Raw genomic sequence first — 20875 nt, forward strand, 5'->3', positions numbered from 1 at the left:
GAGTACGCATGTGCATCGCAGAGATGAGAAAAGACGAGCATTTGAGGTTAAAAAGATTATAAATTGTCAGTTTGTTTAAAAAATAACCAATCATTTTGCTAGATAAGACCCTTCTTCCTCAGCTGGGATCATTCAGAGCCCTTTGAAACTTGGGGGTACCATACATAACCATTATATGGAGATAAATCCTAAAATGTTTTCCTTAAAAAAAAAAAAAAAAATCCTTTACGACTGAAGAAAGACAGACATGAGCATTTTAGATGACAAGGGGGTGAGTACATTATCTGTAAATTTTCGTTCTGGAAGTGAACTAATCCTTTTAACACACCTGTCGTTCTCTTATTTTGTTTGTCATTTCTTCTTCTTTCAGATAAAAGTTAGTGAAGCAGAGCTCTCTTTCTGTTTATTGAGACGGGAGGAGACACAGAGACACTGGGCTGCTCCAGCCCTGCTCCTTCTCAACCAGCGCTCATTCATGGACAGAGACAGACAGACAGAATGGACAAGAGATCTGGAGCTTCTGTTCACACCACACTACAGGACGACCCCAATCACTCGCTCCAAATCTCTGTCCATCTGCACGCCAGCATGGACGTGGTTCTTTGAGAAAGATTGCCATTTAACGACGTTTCACCACCTGCATTGAGGACGGAAAACACATAATTCGTTCGGCAGACATCCGTCACTGTCAAAACCATGAGATTTGAGGGTAAACTTAAGTCTGGTTCTACAAAACTTCCCCAGGTTGCATGATATATTTTCATGAAGTTTGATTGGAGTCAATATTAGCCAGTGAAAGTACAACAGGAGTGGTCACATGATCTTTGACATGATGACAAGCAGTTAGTTCAGATAGATATTCACATAAACCGAATGCCTGACTTCTGTTTTGATGCGGCGTGCGGTATATGTGATTTTACAATGTAGAGATCGTGTTTTACATCAGCGGTGAGTTGTGAAAAACTTCTGATTGAAGTCCTGTACTGCTAGAGCATTAGATGTGCAGAATATTAACTATCACAAGCCTAAAATGAGGAACTGGCAATGTTTGCTGACTGATGATGAAGGCAAATGATACTAGTAAGGTAATGGATTTGAGGATGGGCTGATGATTGTGGTGGTGTCTCTCCTCATTCCTCCTCTCTTAATAAACCACATGCTATTTAATAAAGCTACTGAAAGCGTTTTCTCTGGCTTGCGGCCACGGGAAAACCGGACCTTTTGTAATGTCGTTGGGTCGAGCTGATGCGACGCGTTTCGGACAGCTCGGCCTGATCCGTCTTTCGGATTTTCTTGGTTTTGAGAATGAAGTTAAATAGAAAGAAGCTTCAATGCAGGAACTTGATAAAAGACCCTTAAAGGTCCATTTTAAATGTAATGTATTGTACAATTATGACCAACACTGCATCTCTTACAGAGACTTTTTTTTTCTTCTTTTGCGTTCTAAAGCGTTCAGTCGTGTATTATTTTAACAGAAACTACTAAAAAAAAAAAAGAAGAAAAATAAAAGACTGCAAGGTATCCTTTAATATTAATGTAATCTGTATTTTTATTATTCTGTCTAGACGTTTGAGGTATTTTATTATATTATTGAACATTAATATGGTCTTGGCTTTCCGTTGAGAACATGAAATAGCTCTAATAGATGAGATTCTATTAAATTTGACTGAACTGATGATGATGATGATGTATTGTTCAAAATGGAAAGAAGATATTGCACATTGTGTCTTCATTTGATCACATTTACCTTTTGAGGAGAGTGGGAAGGATATTTTGTTTTGGATTTATGACCAAAAAGGAAATTACACACCATCTGTAGCAAAAATGTATTCAATAAACTGGAAACACAAATGCTGATTTCTTGTACAAGTTCTTCCTAATTGTTTTAGAAATACACAAGCTGAAACATCTAATAAGAACTGTTTTGCACTTAAATAGTGATTCTCAATATGAGAAAACCAATATATGCCATCTTTCAGCTACTCCCAGTATATTTGAGGCATCAGTTTCATAACTCTCCGTTACTGAGGTCTTTTTGCTTCTTTGTTGCTTTCCCATCATCTTCCCACTTCCTCTTTCCCCTGGTTTTTGCCTCCTCCTCTCTGAACTGATGTCTGAGGAGGGAAAAGAATGCCAATAAGAACTATACACTGTTAATCATTTATAAAAACAATTCTTATATAGAGTTTACAAAAGCAATTTTGTACTGTACATTTACATAAAGGGTTAAAAAAAAGAAAATTGTGTCATTAATTGCTCACCCTCATGTCGTTTCAAACTCTTAAGACTTTCGTTCATCCTCAGAACACAAATTAAAGGAGTATTTCACTTAATGCCCTTGTCATCCAAGATGTTCATGTCTTTCTTTCTTCAGTCGTAAGGAAATTATGTTTTTTGAGGAAAACGTTTCAGGATTTCTCTCCATATAATGGACTTCTATGGTGCCCCCGAGTTTGAACTTCCAAAATGCAGCTTCAAAGGACTCCAGGGAAACAAGGAAATCACAGCCAAGGAAAGAAGGGTCTTATCTAGCAAAATAAATTGTATTTTTTTTTTTTTTTAGAAAATAACTATTTATATATTTTTTTTAACCTCTAAAGCTTGTCTTGTCTAGATCTGTGTGTACTCTTTGTAGAGATTAAAAAGTATGTAAATTGTACATGTTTTTAGAAAATAACCGGTCGTTTGGCAAGACAAGACCCTTCTTCCACGGCTGGGATCATTTTGAGCCCTTTGAAGCTGCATTTAAACTGCATTTTGGAAGATCCTGAAATGTTTTCCTCAAAAAACAATTTCTGTACGACTGAAGAAAGAAAGACATGAACATCTTGGATGAAAAGGGGGTGAGTACATTATCTGTAAATTTTTGTTCTGAAAGTGAACTACTCCTTTAAGATATCTGATGAAATCCGAGAGATTTCTGACCCCTGCATAGACAGCGACAGCAACACAACTGACACAATCAAGGGCCAGAAAGGTACTCGTGAACTCACGTCAAAGACTGACAGTGGAGAGAAGAAATTGTTGAATAGTTTTATTTCCGTAGCTTCATAAAATGAAGGTTGAACAAATGATTTCACATGGTTTACTTTAAATGATGTCCTTGCTTTCTTTCTAGGCCTTAAACATTGTAGTTGCGTTGTTTTTTGAGGGTCAGAAAGCTCTTGGATTTTATAAAAAATTGTGTTCTGATAAAGGTTTTACAAGTTTGGAACAACATGAGGGTGAGTAATTAATGACAGAATTTTTATTTTTGGGTGAACTTTCCCTTTAAAGGACGCAAAAATCCATTAAAAAAAAAACACTTGAATGAAGCATCTATTGTGCAGTAGTTAGAGTTTACCTGGACTGCCAGCGCCTGCCACTATTCCACACACGTCCAAAAGATGGCAGCCAGTTGGCATCAGTATGTGAGCTGTGGTCAAAGTTCGCACCCACTCGGTTGGGGGGAAGCTTCTTGAGCTTCTCTTGCTCTTCTGTAATTTAAGATTCAAGATACATTATTGGAACATACAGAGTTATATACAAAATACAACTTGCAAGCAAATGCAAACCTGGTTAACTTCCTAAGTTGAGCATTAAATATAAATAGTAGGATCAAAATAAGATAAACCTAAAAAAAGAAAATGGAAAAAAAAAGCATAACAGAAGGTTGGTGACTGGAAGACTGTTCAGAAGTAGTAGTTTAAATAGAAAATTTAATTAAAATATACACAATAATACCACTTTTGAAAAAAAAAAAAAAAAAACAATTGAAAGATGACAACTGGAAGCCACTTATTGAAAAGAACATGCAATTTAGGACTAATTAACTTTCAGAATAAAAAAAAAATTCCAGATAACTTACTCACCCCCATGTCATCCATTTTTTCAGTCGAAAAGAAATTAAGGAAAACATTCCAGGATTTTTCTCCAGAGAGTGGACTTTAATGGTGGCCAACGGGTTGAAGGTCCAAATTGCACTTTCAATGCAAGGGTCTACATGATCCTAGGCAAGGAATAAGGTTCTTATCTAGTGAAATGATCTGTCATTAAAAAAAAAAAAAAAAACACAACTTTATATACTTTTTAACCACAAATGCTCATCTTGTGCTAGCTCTGTGATGTGCGTCTGCATCTTCACACATTACGTGATTACATTGGAAAGGTCATGCACTGTTCTGTGTAGTTCGGTTCAAAGAGATAGGGCAGGGCTAAAAACTAATTCTCAAAGATCACCGTTTTACCTTTTTGTGTAAAGGGTGGTTGACTTTCTTTGCACGCTCGCTTTGTATACTGGGTCAGTAAATCCGCCTACGTCCTTTCCAATGTGACTACATGATGTGTAAGGTCAAGCTAGTGCAAGGCGAGCACTTGTGGTTAAAAAGTAAAAGAATTGTAATTTCTTTTTAGAAAATGGCCCATCATTTCGCTAGATTAGACTCTCATTCCTCAGCTGGGATCGTGTAGAGCCTTTTAAAGCTGCAATTTGGACCTTCAACCCATTGGCCACCATTAAGTCCACTCTATGGTAAAAAATCCTGGAATTTTCGACTGAAGAAAGAGAGACATGAACGACTTGGATGACATAGGGGTGAGTAAATTATCTGGAAATTTTTATTCTAGAAGTGAACTAAAGTTATTAGAATATGTAGCATGGTTTAAGTAGCTAGTTCACAGTGTGTATATGGCACAGTATTCCATAAGCAGCACCATAACTTTCTAGTTCTATAGCCATATTATTACATAAAATTTAAATGGATAGTTCACCCGAAAAAAGGAAATTCAATCATTTACTCATCCTCATGTGATTCTAGACCTGTAAGCCTTGCTTTCTTCTGTAGAACATGAAAGATGATATTTTGAAGAATGTCCAACCAGTTTTGGTTCCCTTTGACTTAATTGTATTTTTGGTCTAATTAATGGGACATACAATTTTGTCCAGTCAATGGGAACTGCAATGTTCTTCAAAATATCTTGTTCTCTAGTACATTTTTGAGTAAACTATGCCTTTAAATGCTTTACACAGAGTGTAAAACTCTGTAATATAAAAAACCAAAAACAAAGTGTGTCATTATGAGAGTGAAGTACATACTGTGTTTGAGGAACCCCTGAAGCGACGGGCCCATTTCCTGCTGTCCAGTGCCTGAGGCTTCATCAGGTTCCTCCAGTAGCCATGGCGGGACAGCACCTACAATTCAACACAACCTGCTCATTGTCTTATTATTCCTCTAAGAATAAATCCAAACCCAAGCTTAATCTTTTTTACTCACCAGTATGAACATTTCCACTGTTGGATGAGTCCTGCAAACAGAAGCAGCAAAACTAAATGTTCCCTGACCTTGTTTATTAGTCTAATCAATAATTGTTGCATGTATATACAGCGTAACAAAGATTACCTGGTAACCAATGAATGTTAAGCCAAGTCCTGGTTCATTCCACTGACTGTGTGAGGCAAAATCCTCATGGCTCGGTCCGGGTCGTGCCTCCATTTCATAAGAACGACTGTGGGAATTTCTTATCAAACATCAAAACTCATGCTTTAGACATTACAAACTCTATTAAGTTTCAGATTGTATGAAGAAGTGAGAAGTATTTAAATCACACTTTTCTGTTTATCAGTACTAGAAACTGCATAAAAAAAAAAAAAAAAAATTAAAAAAAAAAAATAAAATACGCACACAAACTGATACTTCCTTTTTTTTTTTGCACTTGCCCTAGTGTCTCTAGTAATGCTTAATTTTAAGGATGACACTATTCTTACCATCTATTAAAAAAGGAAAAAAGTTAACATCACAATTTTTACATTTATTTTACCTGTCTGTATTTGTATTGTTGTGCTGGTCCACTTCAGCAGGTTGTAGCAGTTCTGGATCAGGCTAAGTTTGATTCAGGAAAGTCAACAGTAATGTTCCATGTCTTTTTAATATAATTTTCCCATCAAATGAATTACTTTGATAAATGCATGCTCTTTTTATAAAGCTAATTACAAAAAAAGTTCGAAAAAGTCACAAATAACATTTCTAATCATTTGATTCAACAAACTAAACAAATGAGCACTGAGATATGGATACGCTTGGAGCATCCCAGGAAAACAAACCTCTGATAATGACTGAAGGACCTCCAGTCTGTGCTGCTCCTGGGATCGGATCACTGCAGCTTGCTGAGGATAAAAAAAATAAAAATAAATAAGAAGAGAGAAGAAACTTTTTATAATTCAGGTATGGTTCAACCAACAACCATTAAAGGATTACTCCACTTCCAGATAAAAAATTTCCTGATGTCATCCAAGATATAAATTTTTTCGCAAAGAAATAAAGGTTTTTGAGGAAAACATTCCAGGATTTATCTCCATATAGCTGACTTCAATGGTGCAGATTGAAGGTTAAAAATGCATTTTAAGTGCAGCTTCAAAGGTCTCTTCACGATTCCAAAATTAAATAAAAAAGAAAATAAAACAAATAAATATATAAATATATATACTTCTGCAGAGATGAAGGGCGATTTGGAAGTTGGAGGAAAAAACATGGGAGTTTTCCGACATATCCTAACTGTCTTGAACCGGAGTGCACAGAGTGTGCATCACAGAGCTACACAAGACAAGCATTTAAGGTTCAAAAGTATATAAATTATTTTTGTTTTTGGAAAATAACTGATCGTTTCGCTAGTTAAAACCCTTATTTCTTGGCTAGGATCATGTAGGGCCCTTTCAAGCTGCACTGAAACTGCATTTTTAACTTTCAATCCGTTGAGCACCATTGGAGTCCACTATATGGAGAAAAATTCGACAATGTTTTCCTCAAAAAATGACTGAAGAAAGAAAGACAAGGATGAAAAAGAACAAGAAACGTTTTGTAGTTCAGATACAGTTGCAATCTAAATTATTCAACCCCCTTGACCTACCTGCAAGACATTTTGCTGCAGAGAACACAATTCTGTAAAAGTAACTCAACAAAGACATCAGTACACTATTAGAGAAATGTATAAATACACATTTGAGTCATTCTGAAAACGGAAGCTGATGAATAATAAAAAAATCAAAAAAATCAAATTGGCTCTAAATGTGCATGTTCAAAATTATTCAACCCCTAAAAGTCAAATTTTGTGCAGAATCTTTTATTCTTTAAAACCGCCAATAAACGCTGCCTGTAAGTGCTTAGAAGCTTGGCCCATTCCTCGCCTGAAAAAGCTTTGAGATCACTGATAATCTTTGGTTTTCACTTTGCCACTGCTTTCTTCAAATTCAACCAAATGTTTTCAAAGAAAATTAAACCTGGAGACTGAACAGGCCACTCAAGTACATTCCATAACTGATCCCTGAACCAAGCATAAGTAAATTTTGGATGTATACTTTGGGATGATTTTCCTGCGGAAAAGTTCACTGAGCATCAGCTTCAGTCTTTGCACTAAAGGCATCACAATTCTTGCCAAAATGGCCTGATACTTCAAAGAATCCATGATGCCCTTCATACAGTCATGATTTCCACTTACTGCTACAATAAAACACCCCTCTAACAGGACTGGTCCACCTCAAAGTTTGACGATGAAGATGGTGTTCTTCTGCTCATAAGCTCTGCATTTTTTGCACCGGACATACCACTGATCCATAGGTCCAAAAAGTTCCAGTTTGGTCAGATCACTCTATAAAACATTCTTGCAGAACTCCACACGTCTGTCTAAATTAATTTTAACATGTTCACGTCAGCCTTTGTGTTCTTCTTGGTCAAGAGTGGTATTCGGCAAGATGTCTCAACACGAAAGCCATAATTGTCTAGTGTTCTTCTTATACACTGCATTGAAATGTTTTTCCTCCTTTCGGTTGGGTCATCTTACAAGTCTTTGGCTGATCAAACATTTTATGATATTTTGCTTTTTTGTTCAACAGCTTCAAAGGTTTTCTAGTACAACACATTTTAAACTAACGAATAAGGCTGCCAGCTGTGTCTCTAGGAACCTTTAATGCCTTGGAAATCTTCATATAGCCTTATTTTCTAAAGCAATACAATTATTTATTCTCTGTAGTGTCTCTATAGCTTTTGTGAGAGCTCTTTTGACTTTGTCATATTAGCCACTAAAACCTTAGCATATGCATGGGCTAACTGTATGTATGTGTAACAGCACAAGCTAATTCTGTTTTCTAATAGAGTTTCTAAAGGCTTAATTATGTTTTAGGACAATTTTGTTCCCCACCATACAAATAAGAGACAAAAAAAACAGCAATGTTAAACAGGGGTTGAATAATTATGACATAGCTGTGTTATTAAAAAATCCTAGAACTCAAAAATATGACATTATATGTTGACATTATCACTTTTGATGTGCCAGTAATTGGTTATACATTCCATTTTTTTTTAAGTCCTGGATCTTCAGAAAAGCTTGTATTTGTAAACTACTGCAGTCTCTGGAGGGTTGAATAATTTTGGTTGCAACTGTACATTTAAACCAACAACCATTAAAGGATTACTCCGCTTCGAGATCAAAAATTTCTAGATGTCATCCAAGATATTAATTTCTTTCTTTCTTAGGTTGCAAAGAAATAAATCCTGGAATGTTTTCCTTAAAAAGCTTTATCTCTATATGGTGGACTTTAACAGTGATTGATTGAATAGGAATAGATTGAAGGTTAAAAATGCAGTTTAAATGCAGCTTCAAAGGTCTCTTCATGATCCCTCTTTATAATGTGTTGAGCACCGTTGGAGTCCACTATATGGAGAAAAATCCTGGAATGTTTTCATTAAAAAAAACGACTGAAGAAAGAAAGACATAAACATCTTGGATGACATGGGGGTGAGTAAATTGTCAGGAAATTTTTATTTCGGAAGTGTAATCGGAAGTGTAATCCTTTAACACCGGAGGTGCCTGTAAAGTTTTTACCTGTTTAATAAACACATCCTCTTTTTCCTCAAACTGTTCCAGAGCCTTGGAAACCTCAGTCTTGAATCTACAAAAAAAGGCATTCTTTGTAGAATATCTACAAACCTTTACAGTAAATGTATCAATGTACTACAGGAGAGAGTCCAAACACAAATAAGCAAGCACTAACCTCTCAGTTTCCTCCTCTGTTATGATAAACTTGTCACGCAGTTTGGGATCTGCTTTATTGTCCCACCAGAACTTGTGCGTGTTTGTCCGGTGCTCTGGGCTGAATTGAGAAAAGCTCAGTGAATTCACTGCAAACTCTGCATGAGTTTCTCAAAGGTTTTGATATGTGATCTTACGTGTTCATGTGCTCCAGCAGTCCTCCGTAGAGCACACTGATGTTACTGTCAGTCACATGTTTCTGCACCTCCAGTGCACAGCAGTAACACCAGAACTTCTCTTCATGATTTGGACTGTATTTCTCCACCTGAGGATTTTTAATCGTCCGCCGTGCTTCTTTGACCTGTAATAACATGCAGAAATGTTATTACACATGCAGACGCAGAGCAACAAATAAGTTTATTACAGTTCACGGCACCAAACATTACTTCAACACTCAAATCACGTTACATTTTTACAACAATATGGCATTTTGTAGTTGTCAACCATCAGCACTGTTCATAGTTAGTTTGAAGCATACCTAAACTGACTTCATATAGCCAGTATATTTTATTTAAACTTTGTTTAACCAGGAAAAACCTATTGAAAACGAATCTTTTACAGGAGTGTCCTTACCTTAATAGGCAGCCTAATGTAACATACACAAACCCTTTAACATGCGACATTAAAAACATTTACAAATCCCTGACTCTTTCAATTCTCACTTTGACAGCATTTAAATCAAAGCACCTGCAAAAAGGGCTTACTTTATCGCATGTTTTATTATGTGTAAGCCAATAAAGTACAAACTTTAATCGTATTTGGAGCCACTGTGGCGGCATCTTCAGTTAGTTTTGTTAGCATGCTTACCTTCTCCATGAATTTGACGAGAATTACTTTAAGTTTGCTCTGGTGGCTTTTCCCAAAAATGTGTCCTTTTCCAGAAAAATCTGTTTTTCTGCAGATAGAGCAATAAAACGCGCCCATTTGCCTGTTTTGTGTTTGTTTCTTTAGCGACTGTTAGCGTGATGTTCTTCTTCTTTTAGAGTTTTATGACGGCTCACGGCTGGCAAACAAACTCTAGATGCACTACCGCCCCCAACCGGACTGGAGTGTGGAGCACTAATAAGCAGAAAAAAACGAACTAAAATAAACTAGATTCTTCCTACTAATCCACTTTCCACTAATTACCTTAAATTGTTCTTCATTATCTTTCAAGAGGTTATGGATGCTGAATGTTTTTATACCCATTCTGTTTACTACCTTAATGAGATCTAATCTTTAGTTGTCATACTTTAACTTATTAAAACATGCTCTATTGTTTCTGCTTGACCACAATAATAACAACATTTGCCCGTTTCATGTCTTCCTATTTTAAATAAATAATGGTTTAGCCCACAATGTCCTATTCAGATGCGAGTAATAATAGAATTCTGTCTTCTTTCCTATTTCTAAACTGACTTCTTCCCTTCCCTACTTGCTGTTGGATATTATACAGATGTCTGCCCTTATCACTGTTCCATGCTTTTTTGCCATTATTAATGAATTCCTTTATCTTCCTTCTTGTGAAGTGTTACTTGTATTTCTATTTCTGAGTGTTTAAGAGTTTGCTTAACTAGTTTATCAGACATTTCATTGGCTTCCACTCCCACAGGAGCAGGAACCCACAAAAAGGAATGAACTGCATTATCAAATATATTCAAATAGAAAACTGTTATTTTGCATTGTAATCATTTCACAATATACTGTTTTAACCAAATAATATTGCATGTACAGCTTTAACTGCATCTGGGTATTTTTCTGAAGTGTTATATATTACATAACACTTGATTGATACATGCTTTTTTTTTTGACCAAATAAATGAAGCCTTGGTGAACAAAAAAGAAAGAAAACTCTATTTTTTTTTTTCATATTCAAATCTTAATTTGGATAATGTTTTTTTTTTTTTTTTTTTTTTTTAAAGAAGTCTCTTCTGCTCACCAACCCTGCTTTTATTTGTACAGCAAAAGCTAAAATTGAAACATTTTAGCCATTTAAAATAACTGCTTTCTACTTGAATACATTTTAAAATGTAATTTATTCCTGTGTTTAAAGTTACATTTTCAGCATCATTACTCTAGTCTCCAGTGTAACATGATCCTTCAGAAATCATTCTAACATCCTGATTAGGAAACATTTTAGTATTATTATCAATACTTCAAACAGTTTAGTGAATGCATTTTTTTTTATCAGAATTCTTTGATGAATAGAAAGATCCAAAGATCAGCATTTTTCTGAAATTTTGGTTGTAACATTATAAACTATAATGTCAGTATATTTTATTTGATTTAATTTTTGGTAAATAAATTTTAGAAATTAATAACTGTATTTAGCAAGGATGCTTTAAATTGATCATAATGTGATGATAAAGACATTTAAAATGTTTTTTTCCCTTCATTTCAGATAAATGCTATTCTTCTGAACTTTCTTTTCATCAAGGAAACCTGAAAAAAAAAAATTACACTTGGCGGTTTTCAGCATGCTTTTTTAACAGCAAATCAGAAGTAATGATACTAAACGTTGTTCTTTGAAATCACAGGAATAAATAACATTTTAAAATGTATTCAAATAGAAAGCGGTTATTTAAAATAGTACATTTTTACTGTTTTTGCTGTACTTCTTACCGTTCAAAAACTTTTGACTGGTAGTGTATATTCATATATAATATGATTGATTGATTTGTGCGTATAGTTAATTTATATATAGTTATTTAGATTTTTTTAATGGTTTAAGGCATTATTTTATATTTATTTACTTTTTAGCTAGCAGCTGCTTTAAAGAAACAACAATAGCATGTTAATGCATTTGTTTATTTTAAGGCACAATGTGTCATTGAAGAAAAAAAAAAACAGACACACAAAAGGAAAAATTACACAATAATAATAGTAATTATAACAACAAAAAGTGCTAACGTTCACAAGTTCTAAAGAAAAATCAGTCACAGCAGGTCCAGTTGTCTAGCTTGATGTAATTTGTTAGAGGTCAAAGTTGGATTACAGCTGTAACAGTGCTTGAATCATATCTGTAACATGAATGAAATCAGTACAAATTCACTTTGCCGTTTACCTCACCACTCAATTCCTTTCAGATCCTCACCTGGATAGTTCATGCTCCTCTTCAGCATTCTGAAGGAATCTCCCGTGAGCGTATTAATCTCATCTCTCAGTCTCTGTCGGCCATCTAGGGTGAGATGCCACAGACATGACTTCCTCTTGCCATCTCCAGACACCTGCTGAGGGGTCTTTTTAAAACTGTTGCTGAAACACAGATTATGACGGATCGTGTTTTTCCACCCATCTGGAGCTGTAAGGAAAAAGGGGAAGTGCTCTCTAGAAAGACAAAAAGAAAACAGAATGAGAAACAAATCTTTCAGAAATTTTCTTTTTATGGGAATTGGTCCATGCAGAAACTTTAACATTCATGGAAACTTTCCATTCCTCAAAATGATCTTTATTGTGGAAAATGTTCTTTTAGCGGCGAAAAAGATTCTTTGGGGAACCAAAAATGATTGATATTCTATGGCATCATTGCATCTGCAAAATGTTATTTTACCAAAATAAGAGGGATCATACAAAATGCGCTGCATTTTTTATTTAGTACTGACCTGAATTAGATACTTCAAATAAAAGATGTTTACATATAGTCCACAAGAGAAAATAATAATTGAATTTATAAAATGACCCGGTTTAAAAGTTTACATACACTTCCTTCTTAATACTGTGTTGTTACCTGAATGATCCACAGCTATGATTTTCTTTTGTTTGGTGATAGTTGTTCATGAGTCCCTTGTTTGTCCTGAACAGTTAAACTGCCTGCTATTCTTCAGAAAAATCCTTCAGGTTTCATAAATTCTTTGGTTTTCAGTATTTGTGTTTTTGAACCCTTTTCAAAAATGACTATACTTTTGAGATCCATTTTTTCACACTGAGGACAACTGAGGGACTCGCATGAAACTATTACAAAAGGTTCAAACACTCACTGATGCTTCAGAAGGAAACAATGCATTAAGAGCCAGGGGGTGAAAACTTTTTGAATTTGATTAGGGTAAATGTAACTTTATTTTGAAAACATGTAAGTATTTTCTGTAGCTTTTGAAGTGCAGTACTAAATGAAAAAAAAGAAAAGAAAAAAAAAAAAAACACACAACTTACACATAGACGAAATAAGAAAAATGTACACATCTTCATTCTGTTCAAAAGTTTTCACCCCCAGCTCTTAATGCATAGCTTTTCTTCTGCAGCATCAGTGAGCATTTGAACCATCTGTAATAGTTGCATATGAGTCCCTCAGTTGTCCTCAGAGTGAAAAGATGGATCTCAAAATCATACAGTCATTGTTGGAAAGGGTTCAAATACACAAAATGCTGAACAAAGAATTTGTGGGATTTTTCTGAAGAACAGTGGGCAGTTTAACTGTTCAAAACAAACAAGAGACTCATGAACAACTATCACAATACAAAAAAAAAAAAAAACAAAAAAAAAAAAAACACACACAAACCATAACCATACCATAAATGGCATACAAAAACAAAATACCAAATACAGTCATGGACAAAATTGTTGGCACCCTTGGTAAATATGGGCAAAGAAGGCTGTAAAAATAAATCTGCATTGTTTCTCCTGTAGCTCTTTTACTCAAAGTCTGCAAAATTCAAACATTTCATTAAAGTTAAACAATTTAAAGTGAGGTGGAATATAACTTTATGAAAAAAATGTTTCTCAAATACACCCTGGCCACAATTATTGGCACCCTTAGAAATTTCTTATGAGTAAATTATCTCCTAAATACATTTCCATTGAAATTTCCAATTTCTTAGCACACCAAGGTGACTGGAAACATGATGTTGTCCAGTCATGACGTCTTGGTGCACAGATGAATAAACATTAGTAACACAAAGCCCAAACCAACCTAATCCTTCATCACAATGAGTAAAACCAAAGAATATACTTCTGATGTACAGCAAAAGATTGTTGATCTTTACACAATACAAAGTGGCTTTAAGAAAATACTGAAAACATTACATTTTCTCATTTCCAACATCAGGGAAATAATTAAGTAGTTTTAATGGACTGGAGATGTAAAAAATCTGCTTGAAACATGGTTTCAATATTGTCTCAATGTGCAGCAAAGAGAACAATTTAAGTGGCCAAATACTCTTCAAAGATCACAGATGGAAAATTGCAGAAATCAGTTGAATTTTAGTGTCAGAAAAAAATTAGAAATAAAAGGAAAACTGCACCTCCATCACAACAAGTCATTTCAGACACCGTTCAAGAAACAAATCATCTGCTCTCATGCAAAAACAAACTCCACCATATTAATTTACCATACCGGAACTTCAGCCAGGACTGACGTTTATTGCCAAATGAAATGAGAATTTTTTTTTTGGAGCTAGAACACATTAAAGGTTTGGTGCACACAGGGATAAAAAAAGTGCCCCATGTCCACATTTAAACACATCACCAGATGTTTTTTTTGTGGACCTAATTTTACACCAAAGGTCCTAGACATCTTGTTCAGATACATGCCATCATGTTTTATATCAAATACCAACAGATAAAAAAAAAAAAAAAAAAAAAAAAAGAACTGACTTGCTCAGTTAGAAATATTATAATGGGTCATGGTTAGATCTTCCATCACCACATTGATTCAAAACAAACATCAAAATCAACACAAAAACTGGTCACTGAACACAAAATCAAGATTCTGCCATAACCATCCCAATTCCCTGACCTGAATCCTATAGAAAATGAGTGGGATAACCTGAAGAAGAGTGAGCACCAACATTTGAAGGATCTGGAGAAATTCTGTATGGAGGAATAGTCTAAAATCACTTGCCATATATTCTCAAACCTCATCAGGCATGAAGGGGGAAAAAATCAGAGCTGTTTTTCATGCAAATGGAAGTTGCAGAAAGTTTTGAATACTAGGGTGCCAATAATTATGGCCAGGGGGTATTAGAGAAAACCATTTATTTCATAATATTATATTCCCCCCACTTCTTTTTTTTTTTTAATGAAATGTTTGAATTTTGCAGATTTTTTTGACTAAAGATCAACAGGAGAAACAACGCAGATTTATTTTTACAGCCTTCTTTGCCCATATTTACCAAGGGTGCCAAAAAATTTGGCCATGACTGTAAATATTATAAAATATCTAATAAAAGCAGTGGTCCCCTGAAGCTGTGTCCCTGGTTATTGTTTAACAAGTGTCTTTTATTTTGGAAAAAAAAAAAAAAAAAAAAAAAACACAAGGATGATCACTCTGCTTCCTCCTCCCTATTTCCTGAAGATCTATGAAGGCAGGCCCATGATAAGTCCACTGTCTCTTTTCAATAATCAGAAATTCTCATTTATCTCCGCTTTTAGTTGATGTCACTAGTGTGACCTACTTTATTCTTAGGGAATTGTAAAAACCTATAATACAAATGGATAAAACTACTTAATTTAGTAAGTATACCATGATTAACAGGTGGTTTGATAACTAGCAGCAGCCATATTGTAAAATGCATTTTTTTACGAAAATTGTCAGTGTTAACGTCACTGGTTTTACCTTCCTTATTTATAAATAAATGTTTAAAATCATTAAGATGTCATTTATGTGTATTCATAAAGTCAAAAGGTAATCTAATAATGTGGTCTAAGTTTAAAAGTTGAAAAAAGAAATACATCTTGGCATACCAAAAGTGGACATTTCTGAAGAATGACCATCCTCTTATTTTGGTAAAATTATTAACATTTTGCAGATTCTGCAAGATGTTAGTAAACTTTTGACCTCAACTGTATATATTATAATAGAGACCTGGTGAAGTTATAGATCTGCTGTACGTTCAGACTGCCGTTACGGCTGCTGCTGAGGGCCATGGCGATGAGGATGCAGTAGTTAACAGGAGGCCGAGGCCATCCGCCGGTCTTCAAGTTGAGGCTGTCCTGCAGGGCTCTCTGAAGCCTCCTGTTCTGTGTCAGACCCATTTTGCGAGTGGTCACTTTGGGTGTCCTCCCCTTCCGTGCACCCTTCACCTTACGACAAACAGGCACATCTACAGAGGAAGCATCATCCTCATCTGTGAACTGGGACATAGTGGAGATGAATCAACTACATTAGATATTATATCCATATGCTGTAAGTGCCTTTTTTCCTAGACATAATTCTCTCAAGTTTGCATGAAGTAATATCAACATGACAAACAATCAAAGTATGCAATGCTACTTAATTCCTACCTGATACTCGCTGGAGAGGGAGGTGTCATGCATTGACTCATTGAGGCAGGTCTCATCAGGCAGTATCGCTGGGCGCAAACTGTGTTCCAGAACAGGTGTGGCAGTTCTTGGCAGCGCTGACTGTGGTGACGGTTTTGGGGGTGTTGGGGCTTTGGGGTAATTACTAGGGTACTTTATGGGGCAGGCTAAACTGGGATTCACCATCAGCCATAGGTTAGGTTGTATGTCAGGCTCTTTAAAAGACAGAATAGATTAAGTTTGAAGGGCACAGTGACAAGACTTTAAGAACTGTTAAAAGGAGTTGTTCTTAAATCTTAAAGGAACATACACACAATTCTTATCAGAATTACTTTTAGAATTAGGAATCAATCAGAAATAATTTTTAGATAAAGTATATGATTCTACAGGGCCACCTGGAATTCTTAGACTCTTACTGGATACATTGTGTAAATGATCACAAGGAAATATTTACCTTATTTTGTAATGCAGAGGTTAAGCCAAAAGGTGAGAAAGTGCAATAACCTTTACAAATATTTGTTATACTAACCAGTCTGTTTATAATCATGATGATGAATATCATGCATAATAACTGACTGACTCAAGTTACAAATGGCTGTAACCATTTTTTTCTTATTGGTTTTCCAAACAGTACTCGTAACAACAACAATAATATAAACAGTGTCATAAAACAACTTTCATACAAATCAAATTTTCCAGATAATATTTTCATAAATGAATTTGTATTCATAAATTTGTGTATTATAATAGCTCCAAATACAATGTATTATCTTGTATTTTCATTGATCATTTTGTTAAATTATGAGTGTTTTCTCACATGAAAATAATGAGATTAGATTATTTATTCTGCCATCTATAAATACAAACATAATACATGGCATTTTTTATTTTATTTAACAAGAATAACATTCATTTTTTTAATTAATACATTTATTTTTCAGTACTAATTTTGTGTGTTTGTGTGGTACTGTATTGTTTGGGGGTATGTCATTTTGTACATTATTTGTGGTTTTCACATAAAAATAAGACTATCTATAAATACAAATAATAATTTATTTAATTTCCCCAAAACTGTATTTTTCTCAAGTAAACAATATTTAGTTTTATCATAAACAACATTCATTTTTTATTTTTAATACATTTATGTTTTAGCACTACAGTTACTTTTTTTTTTTCACAAACATTATGTATTTGTGTGGTATTGTTTGGAAACTCTCATTGTTTGGGGTACCTCATTTTGTAAAATTATTTCTGGTTTTTCAAATTAATTTATTTTTTAAATAAACATTTATTTCTTTTTCAGTACTAATGTTTTTCTTTTTCACAACTAACGTTATGCATTTATGTGCTATTGTATTGTTTGGGGGATCTCATTTTGTAAAATTATTTCGGGTTTTACGAGATATTTATTCAGTCTATCTATAAATACAAATAATTCATTTTATACATTTATAAACATAACACAACAAACGTAATACTTAAAAACCTAAACATTTTCATAAATATTTTTTTTTTACCAAATCTTTAACTATAATGATTAACTAACTAACCTTATGCATTTGTGTGGTATTGTATTGTTTGGGGCATCTCATTTTATAAAATATATTCTCAAATGAAAATAATGAGACATTATTTTTGTCATTTATAAATACAAATAATTAATTTTATAATTTTATAAACATAACACAACAAATATAATACATAGCACTTTCATACATATTTTTTCCCTAAATTTTATTTTTTTTCTCACAAGTAAACAATATTCACTCATTTTTATTTGTAATAAATTTATTTATTTTTCAGTACTAACATTTTTTCCCACAACTAACGTTGGTCTCTCTCATTGTTTGGGGTATCTCATATTGTAATTTTTTTTTTTTTTGTGGTTTCGAAAATAACGAGATATTATTCATTCATTCTGTCATCTATAAATACAAATGATTAATTTTATATATTTATAAACATGACACAACAAACATAAAACATTACGTTTTTTCCCCCAATTTTTATTTGTTACAAGTAAACAATATTAACTTTTATTTATCGTAAATGACATTCATTTTTATTTTTAATACATTTATTTTTCAGTACTACTTTTTTGAATTATTATTTTTCACAACTAACGTTATGTATTTGTGTGGTATTGTATTGTTTGGGGTCTCTGGCATGTTTTATCTGTTTTGTGTTCTTGTAGAAAAAAGCTCCATTAGTGTGCTGTCATGAGCAGGCCAGTGTTGGATGAACACACCTCTGTTGCTGAGGGGAAGCTGGTAGCTCCTGTGTGCCGCTGCTGCTGGTAATGATCTTCTGGAGATTCTCGCGTAGTGCCATTGAGCCAGATACTGGTCAGTCCGTTTATCATCTGCCAAAACCACGACACACCTCAGCCATACTGGAAAAACACCTCTCTTTCGAATATTTGAGTGAATTACTCAACTAAACTCTTCTACCGTGGTAAAACTGATCAGTCGTCGTCGTTAACTTTATTTCCTCGTTCATGTCCCAATCCTGTAAACCGCTGGATAAATGAAGGTCGAGGAATCTGCTTTTGGATTGAAGCTGTAAATACATTTTGTTGACTAAAAGTAGCCAGCAAATGTTTGTAAATACAATTCAGTATTGCTTTTATTCTAAAGAACTGAAGTCTTGGTAGGCTATCAGGCATAAACTGCGGGGATATCATTCATTATAACAGGTGGAAATCATTACGCTTCATTATTAGCAATCAAGCGTGTTCAAACCTTTCAAACAAGTTGTCATTGATCACTATTGACACGCTAATTATGAATATTTTTTTTAGTATTATGTATTTTTTTTTAAAGTCAGATCGTCTATTTGCATGTACATTAATGTACATAAACAAATTTGACTATTATTACCAGTTGCGCACTCGGTTTATTATCCAGGAAAAAAATAGGCCTACATTTTATTAATAAACACATGCAACTTGCACCAATATGTACCAATATGTTTCATGACACTAGTTTGAGTTGAATAGCCGACCTTTATTTCAAAAGTTTAATTTAATACCTGTATTAAAGCATATGTGTGACAACTTGCCCCAACCTGACATTTATTAAAAAGAGAACGCATTTCAGCATTTTGATTAAAATACGTTTGCCAGTTATGATAAAGAAATGTATTTAGGTGTTAAAAAATCATCCAAATCAAAAATTATTTATTGAAGAGCCAGAATTTATTTGAAATGCAGTGCACCATCACATTTTTTTTCTGTTTCATCAAAAATATATACATGTGTGTAAATCCGTATTACATTTATAGATACACTGTTATTTGCATAGACTTGAAGTGAAAAAGAAAGTCATCTCTCAAAGTATCTGAAATGTGTCTGTATTCTTTTTGAAATTAAACAGACATCATATGGTATTGAAGTGCATTGTGTTCAGCCTAGGTAAAGAAGATGATAACAATGAGGCCAACAAGGAGGATCACCATAGCCAAAGACAGAATGACAGTGATGACCACCATTGCTCCACTGCGTGCTGGAAGACCACTGTCTATCTGCTGGTAAGAAATGACTGGAAAAAAAAGGCAAGATACGTTACAGTCATATATCATGTAGGCCTACATCATATATTACAAGATGTATATTTATTACTGTTACCGCTGACAGTCTCCGCAGTCAAATTTGCGCTTGTGTCTTCTACGCCATAAATTTTGTATTCCATTCTGAAAGAAAACGACAGTTAGGATTGTTGTTTAGCCTCATGAGATTTGATTTGTTTAGATGGTTACACACACACACACACACACACACACACACACACACACACACACACACACACACACACACACACACACACACACACACACACACACAGACTGTATACATTATAGTGAGGAACTCACTATAATACTAATTTTCGTACTAATATAAAGGTATGCACTTGTATATAGCCACACCATATCCCAGCTTTGATTTAAATCAAAAGCTGATATATTAGACAAACCTGTACACACACACACACACACACACACACACACACACACTTACATGTATTTTGTTCCATCTTTAAGGTTTTCCAGAAGGAGTCCTGGCTGACTGGCATTACAAGATGGAACGGTGAAATTCTGTGTTTCTGCAGGACACACAAGTCATGATCTTAATATCTAAACAACAACTTTATGTGAGCCACATTTAGGATGAAAGTGATGCATACTGTTTTGATTGGAAAGCAGTTCCGTGTACACCAGTCCAGCACTCCTGTTTCCGTAAGAAGAGCAGTTAGGCCACTTCAGCAGAAAAGAGTTTGGGAATTTACTCGCCACCACATTGTCGGTTTCAGGATCCAGCAATTGAATTGGTATTTCTAAGAAGAAAATAATAATTAACACCTTAGGATAAACTCTTAATAATGTTTTATACAATTTACTGACAACAAATATTATGCAACAGTAGTGATGTAAAGCTGTAAAAATATAGTTTTTACCTGCAGAGTTTAGGGAAAACGGCATCCCCAGGATGATGAGAAGCGCCAGCATGTTGTCACAGTCCAGGTGTGTGTACAGCTCCGAATGCTGTGGATAAACTGTGGGATGGGAAATAACAGTACAACAGTCTAGCTGAAACCGGACGAGC

The 20875-nt window shown here is 34.5% G+C and overlaps 4 protein-coding genes across 5 annotated transcripts in view; 1 reads left to right on the forward strand and 3 right to left on the reverse strand.

Annotated features, from left to right (window-relative positions):
- The window catches only part of arhgef12b (Rho guanine nucleotide exchange factor (GEF) 12b), a 97768-nt gene extending 95911 nt beyond the window's left edge, over nt 1-1857 (forward strand). For both annotated transcript variants that reach the window (XM_073839419.1, XM_073839421.1), the window contains one exon: nt 371-1857. In XM_073839419.1, coding sequence (XP_073695520.1) covers nt 371-381 — 11 coding nt within the window. In that variant the 3' untranslated portion in view covers nt 382-1857. The remainder of the gene's footprint in view (nt 1-370) is intronic.
- On the reverse strand, nt 1813-10028 carry cenatac (centrosomal AT-AC splicing factor). The gene is made up of 11 exons (XM_073839422.1): nt 9868-10028; nt 9198-9361; nt 9023-9121; nt 8854-8920; nt 6080-6142; nt 5797-5858; nt 5379-5496; nt 5253-5283; nt 5075-5170; nt 3344-3476; nt 1813-2114 (listed from the first exon to the last, which is right to left on the reverse strand). The coding sequence occupies exons 1-11, from the start codon at nt 9982-9984 to the stop codon at nt 2009-2011; spliced, it is 1056 nt and encodes a 351-aa protein (XP_073695523.1). The 5' UTR covers nt 9985-10028; the 3' UTR covers nt 1813-2008.
- A 1920-nt stretch (nt 10029-11948) lies between these two features.
- foxr1 (forkhead box R1) lies at nt 11949-18846 on the reverse strand. The gene is made up of 6 exons (XM_073839385.1): nt 18726-18846; nt 18524-18637; nt 16258-16490; nt 15839-16107; nt 12134-12366; nt 11949-12059 (listed from the first exon to the last, which is right to left on the reverse strand). The coding sequence occupies exons 1-6, from the start codon at nt 18844-18846 to the stop codon at nt 12031-12033; spliced, it is 999 nt and encodes a 332-aa protein (XP_073695486.1). The 3' UTR covers nt 11949-12030.
- Nucleotides 18847-19449: 603 nt separating this feature from the next.
- Nucleotides 19450-20875, reverse strand: upk2 (uroplakin 2). The gene is made up of 5 exons (XM_073841411.1): nt 20727-20875; nt 20457-20606; nt 20291-20375; nt 19901-19965; nt 19450-19814 (listed from the first exon to the last, which is right to left on the reverse strand). Exons 1-5 carry the CDS (start codon nt 20776-20778, stop codon nt 19684-19686), a joined length of 483 nt encoding a protein of 160 aa, XP_073697512.1. The 5' UTR covers nt 20779-20875; the 3' UTR covers nt 19450-19683.

Source organism: Garra rufa, chromosome 5, assembly GCF_049309525.1.
Source record: "Garra rufa chromosome 5, GarRuf1.0, whole genome shotgun sequence".
Classification (NCBI taxonomy): domain Eukaryota; kingdom Metazoa; phylum Chordata; class Actinopteri; order Cypriniformes; family Cyprinidae; genus Garra; species Garra rufa.